The sequence below is a fragment of the Brienomyrus brachyistius genome, chromosome 24 (genome assembly GCF_023856365.1).
Source record: "Brienomyrus brachyistius isolate T26 chromosome 24, BBRACH_0.4, whole genome shotgun sequence".
Classification (NCBI taxonomy): domain Eukaryota; kingdom Metazoa; phylum Chordata; class Actinopteri; order Osteoglossiformes; family Mormyridae; genus Brienomyrus; species Brienomyrus brachyistius.
The window spans coordinates 8,752,105-8,758,438 of record NC_064556.1 but is presented as its reverse complement, the minus strand read 5'-3'; the positions used below and the strand labels follow the sequence as shown (position 1 = coordinate 8,758,438).

At 44.3% G+C, this 6,334-nt stretch overlaps 1 protein-coding gene across 1 annotated transcript; it reads left to right on the top strand.

Moving 5' to 3' along the window:
* On the top strand, positions 1-4,671 carry LOC125719850 (eukaryotic translation initiation factor 1A, X-chromosomal). The gene is made up of 7 exons (XM_048994655.1): positions 1-144; positions 710-793; positions 882-985; positions 3,117-3,167; positions 3,364-3,445; positions 3,596-3,687; positions 3,843-4,671. The coding sequence occupies exons 1-7, from the start codon at positions 129-131 to the stop codon at positions 3,846-3,848; spliced, it is 435 nt and encodes a 144-aa protein (XP_048850612.1). The 5' UTR covers positions 1-128; the 3' UTR covers positions 3,849-4,671.
* The last annotated feature ends 1,663 nt before the right edge of the window (positions 4,672-6,334 follow it).

Genomic DNA, 6,334 nt, shown 5'->3' with positions numbered 1-6,334 from the left:
GTACAGTGCTAAGACGGAGTGCGCCGTTTCCTGAGAGTGAGGAGAGCCGTACGCGCCGTTACTCTTCTGTTTTTACGACAATCCCACTAACATAAATACGGACCTAGGTTTACTATACTAGTAAAAATATGCCGAAGAATAAAGGTAAAGACTGCTAGTTTTTCATTGTATCCTAAAAGGCAGGATTCGAGCTGCGTTGAGGAACGTGGCCTGGGGATTGATTTTAATTTGGATTTAGCCAGTTAGCCTGCTAGCCTGACCCAAGTTTGTACATTTGACAATAAAATAACTTTCACTGGGTGACTTTATAGATCAGTGTGTGTATTTAGGTCCGGCTGGTTGGCTAGAAGGCCTTATCATACACGGCCCGAGGGATCGGGTTCCGCCCGTCTCTCATCTGGCTCTGCATTTGTTATGCTGTTCATTAGAGACACCCGTGAGTGGTTTGTTAAGAAAACCCGCGCTGGAGTGTGGACAGGACAGTCACTACAAGATAATAATGCTCCGACACAGGAACAGCTGGAGTGTCATATAAGGGAAAGCATAAAGTTTAACTCGGGGAAATTGCCTGTCATTAGTCTGCTTTACTACTGTGTGTGTGACATAGGCCGTAAGGTGCCTTGTTGTTCTTAAAGGTTTTCCACTTGTGTGGTGAGACTGAATTGCGATTGTCAGGTTTTCTCCTTGCTGTTTTTCCTTCTCCGTGCAGGTAAGGGAGGTAAGAACCGAAGACGTGGTAAAAACGAAAATGAGTCTGAGAAGAGAGAGCTGGTTTTCAAGGAGGATGGACAAGGTGAGGACAACCACATCTACGGCCGTGCATTTGCCTACACAGTGATGCAGAGCAGGAGGTTAATCTCGCTTTTCCTATCCCTCCTTAGAATATGCACAGGTCATCAAGATGTTGGGTAATGGGCGACTGGAGGCCATGTGCTTTGATGGTGTGAAGAGGCTCTGTCACATCCGGGGGAAGCTCAGGAAGAAGGTGATCCGACACTCTTGGAGCTGACTGTACTGGTGGACAGCAGACCGCCAGCACTCGCTAGCGGATAAGCATTTCCTCTCAGTAGAGTGTTCAGTTTTATTTGTATAGCGCATTTTCACAGCATTACATCGTCTCAAAGCACTTTATGTCATCCCTGCCCAATGCCCACAGAGAGCAAGTCAGGAGCGACGGGGGCAAGGAAAAACTCCCTAGACAGAAGAAACCTTGGGAGGGACCAGACTCAAAAAGTACATTCGCGAAGGCAGAGGAGACTAGAAGCAGTGCAAGCAGTTAGCTGAGTGCAGTTTGTAAGCTCTGTCATCTCTGGCTATGGCAGCATAAGTTGGAGTTGTACTGCACGAAATTGGACCGTGATAATATGGCACGTGCAATAATCACCAGGGTTTTAGAGAAATGGCAAAATATTTGTCTGGACAACGGCTTTTCGGTACTATACAGTCTTTTACTTACACCCCCAATTTGGTAAGCAGATTAGTACTTCATCTAAAATATTAATGGAGATGTGTATTGTGACACCTAAAATTTTGTTTCGCAAACGTGTCAGATTTTAGACTGTAGAAAACACCGCCTCACCACTGACATCTTTTGTTTATCCAGAATATCTCCTCTTTTAAAGATGTTGTGGCTGTTGATCTGTCCCTTTCTTCGCCGCCACTTCAGTGCTTATCGCTTCCATGATTTACCAAAACAGTAGCATGTTGCTTTGTGCTAACCGATTTTAAGAAACAAGGATGCGCTGAATTTATACAGATTACAGACGCTTCTCTACTTACAAACTTTCAACTTACGAAATTTAAGACGTACAAACGAGGACTTTAAGTCAAAATTGTGTTTCTTGGGCTCCAGTTTCCTGTCCGCAACATCCATTTTGGTTCCATATGATGCCTCGTTTCCACGAACACAGAGCCGGTGCCTGGTGTGTTTCCACTGCAAAAAGCTGGTCCTAGGCCAGAAAATACAGCACGACAGAAAAGCTGGTCTCAGAATTTGGAACTGTAACACCAGCAAAAGTGGGACGGCCAATCGCGTCCAAACCTTCCGCATACCCAGAAAGTTCAGTCCATATCCAATTTAGTTTTGTCTAAATATCTCCAATGCCGACAGTGAAACAACTTGCCAGCTTATTAGTGAAATAATGTTACATTGCTTTTTATAGTCTGCAAGGACACCAAGATTATGGAGCACTGTCTTTAGTTGAACAGGAAGACCACCGAGGTTTAGGTTGCCAGTCTGACTTCGAGCAGGCTTATTAGCAGCACTTTCGTCTTCTGTGTGTTTAGCATAAGGAAATTTGTAGCCATCCAGCACCGGATGCCTCCCTGTCTTCTAACCCTGAGAACTGGGATGCATCATCTGTTTTGACAGATGCATATAATTGTGTATCATCAGCATAACAATGGAAACTAACACCATTATTTTTAATGATATATTACATAATATATATTACTTAAACACTAATGGGCCCAGCTCTGATTCCTTTAGGACTGGATTCCTTACTCTAAACACATAGTGGTCTGTAGTCAGTCTTATTGCTCAGTCTGGTGTGTGTGACTCCGCAAGCTAAGCCTCTCTACCTGTGATCAGATGGTCGCTGCTTCCAGCCAGGCCTCAGGCAGAATAGTCATATGTCCGTGGACCTTTGAAAGATACCCTTAACACCCAGCTCCCGGGGCATCCCGAAGTGGCTGCCCTTTTGCTGTTACTCCCAAACTAACTTGCCCCTGTATGGAGAGGAGAGAATTTCCCCATGGGGATTAGTGAAGTATCACTATTCCATTCTAAATCCAAGACGTGTGGAAATTAACAGTCATGGTTCTTTTTAATAAGGCAAGTATGGGGGGGGGGGGGGGGGGGTAGCAGACTAGGATTCTCAATTTAAAACCTTATGTGTAGTTATTTCCAATTTGCAAGTTATTCGGGAGAATTCTCTGACCTGTGGACATAGATGTCAGCTGTGGCCCATCTTTAGACTTTAGGTCATGGCTGATAACTTCTGAGTAGTAGCAGAAATTATGCTCCTCCCTGCTGACATAGGCAGCCGCCTGAATGGGATTGGCTCCCACCATACAGTTTCTCATTAAGATATTGTCTGTTCTCTTTTTTTTTCCAGGTTTGGATTAACACATCTGACATCATACTGGTGGGACTGAGAGATTATCAGGTAGGCCTGTGAGGGAAGCCTGAAGCGTGGCCAGCTGCACGTACAGCCCACTGTAGCCTAAATTTAGTAACTGCTAGGACTTCATGTATACTGGATATCTGTATGAATGTAGCTGTCGTTGTTAGCCTGTTAGTCTTTGGGGGCGGGGTCTGAATTGAGGCTGTGTAACTGGTCTCGTCTCTCGTCTCTCTTGCAGGACAACAAAGCTGATGTTATCCTGAAGTACAATGCAGATGAAGCGCGGAGTCTAAAGGCCTACGGGGAGCTTCCCGAGCACGGTGAGTCTGCCTGGGCCCTGTCTGCGCAGAAGGTAGACCGAGAAGATGGCAGCCTGAACTGACTGCTGCAGCCACTGAACTGGATGCAGCGGATGGCAGTTGAAGGCTGTTTGTGTGACTTGTACCTATTACTCTCTTTCTCCTTTCCAGCTAAAATTAATGAGACTGACACCTTTGGCCCCGGAGACGACGACGAAATCCAGTTCGATGATATCGGTGATGACGATGAGGATATCGATGATGTAAGTGCAGTGAGGTTGCCGTGGATTCCGCATACGACCCCACGTGTGTGAATAGGGTGGCCCCTCTCCTTTTGGCTTGGAGTTCGTGGTGTCGGGGCAGTATTGGTGGCACCGCCCCTGCTCTCTGGGCTTAACGATCCCTACTCTCTCCTCAGATCTAAACGAGGACTGGTCCAGGAAAGGGAGGTAAACGTACCTCCCGGCGGGACCTGGACAAGATGCCCCCAAGAATTTGGGGCTGGTTTCACGTCTCTTCGTAGGAAGTGGATGTGAATGTAATTCCTGCTGAAAACGCAGCCTCCTTCATCGTTTCATTTTAATATATTTATATTTTACTTCACCCGGCATACAGCACATTTACAGTAAAAACTAGGCCTCTTTTACATTTGTTAATTTTGTTTATTTACCGCCGTGATGCACGCCTGACCAAATCGACCTGCTAAGTATCAATGCCAACGCAAGGTATTGAACACACTTTCATGATCTTTTTCTTTCCTTCCATCCAGTATTGTTGAGTTTGGTAATGTGACTAAAGATCGATTTATGCAAATAGAAATAAATGACAGATTTGCGTCAGAGCTATAACCAACAGCTTTGTTTTTTTCCCTGTTCAGTCGGGTGGCTTTTCGTATTTGGATGATTAACTAATTGAATATTTTCCCTACATGGTCTTTTGCAGTTTAGATCTAGTTATTACGATTTTTCACTTTCACATGTGAATGTTTCTTTGACCAGTTCTTCTGCCATAGACTATATGTGTATATATATATATATATATACTGCGTACATCTGGGAAATGGTATTCCTGTATGAGCCCAGGTGAATCCACATGCACACCAGTGTGCAGCCTTTGCAGACCAAGACTGCACTCATCTGCTGTTTTCAGTAGGTTTGTGTATTTGACATCTGCTCAGAGTGTTTCTCATACTACACATCTCTGCTAAGCTCTCTGTGGATCCCTTTAAATAAAGTGACTTAAAATTCTCCTGGTGTTTTTGAATTATGGAAAAAAAAAACATCCGTTACATGACAGAGCAAATTTAAGGTTGGTTTTTTAGAGCACCTGAAATGTTAATGGGAAGAGTCGCCTCTTTCAGGTCCTGCAGAACAAAATGTTTGCATTCTTTGAACATCTGTACTATTCCGAAATCTTAATTTTCATCGAATTTGTTTTAATCAGAGAATTTTAAATGGAAATGACAAAATCAGGCAAAGGAGACTGTGAAATCTGTTTAATATCCTAAGCAATGATTCTCGGCCACTCAAATCCCCTGAAAGCTTTTAGGTGACGCTGAAATCCTTGTACGTGCTGGTTCCAGAAAGCAGTCTCTCTCAGCTGACCTGTATCCTGCTATTTTAGGTCGATTGTACATTGACCTTTTTTAAAATGGCAGCCTGATTATAAAAATCCTAAGAAATTTCCAGCAGGTTTCTTTTTCGCTGCTCTTCAATTAATTCCTGGGCGGCTTCTGTACTTCCCTCTAAGACAGTGGCCACCCCCCAGCAGCTGAGTGCATGCAGGGGACGCCAGCGGCTTCCAGACCTTCGTGACGTTTTCCACAGTCAGCACACAATGTGCTTGGGTGCCCCAGAAAGGATCTACGCCTGCAGAACGGATGCATTTAAGCCATGCTCTTCTCTGGAAAAGTCATTCAACTCTCTAGAGTTGTCCATATTTAAAAGACCTATATTTTTAACTGTCTACCCTTGACTTGTAACACAGTGGAATGATGAATTTTGAGATGACTGTATACAACGAACTGCCTGAAGTCTACTGCTGTGGCTTGACTTGGATAACAAACTTCAATTCACATTCAGAGCTTTGCTTTGATAGCACAACCCTATTGATTTTAATTTAATCCCTTGACCTTGATACAACAACCTTGATAAATTCTGGCTGTGATGACATGGGCTCTTACAGTTCGTAGTTGTGCCTACATTTGCACTGGCCCTGTGGTCTGGTCTCACCTCAGGAGTCAGTCACCTCAGGAGTCAGTCACCTCAGGAGTCAGTCACCTCAGGAGTCAGTCACCTCAGGAGTCAGTCATCATTATCATCACCACTGTTTCTTTAATGTTTTACTGGAAGTGTGTCTGTCTTCTGCCTTTCGCCCATAGCCTCTGTGGTATGCTTCAGATCCCCCGCAACCCTGAATAGGATAAGCCTTTACAGAAGATGGATGGATGTGTCTTTTTTTTATTGACATGGTTTGAAGCTGTATTGTCACCTTGTAGGTAGCCAGAAGTCACCCAAGGGTGCCATGATTTTTCCAATTTTATCAGCTTCCTATTGTCTTAATCTTCCTCTTACTTCAAGTTTTCAGAAACATGCTCTTTGGCATGAAATCAACCTGTTTGTCTCCTGCTCCCTGTAACTGCATATGTGGTTTCCCCTCCACGGAGAAGTTTGATGACCGAGATCGTCACACTTACCAGGAATTTATATTGTAACACCTCCCTACCCAGTGTCGGGGGTTTGTGTGTGGGGGAAACCTGTAATTTTACTACATAACATACGTACGACACTCTGAATGGTTGTGCCTTTTGGAGTACCGCAGTAGTCGTTCTCTGCAGTATAGTAACTGTAATATGGTCCAGGAGTGTTTTTGCAATGCACACACTTTGTTTGTATACCCCCGCGGAAATAC

Excerpts from the sequence above, each read along its gene's own strand:
- LOC125719850 (XM_048994655.1), top strand. Across the intron at positions 3,168-3,363 it reads TGGGACTGAGAGATTATCAG|GACAACAAAGCTGATGTTAT; the intron begins GTAGGCCTGTGA and ends TCTCTCTTGCAG. Across the intron at positions 3,446-3,595 it reads CGGGGAGCTTCCCGAGCACG|CTAAAATTAATGAGACTGAC; the intron begins GTGAGTCTGCCT and ends TCTCCTTTCCAG.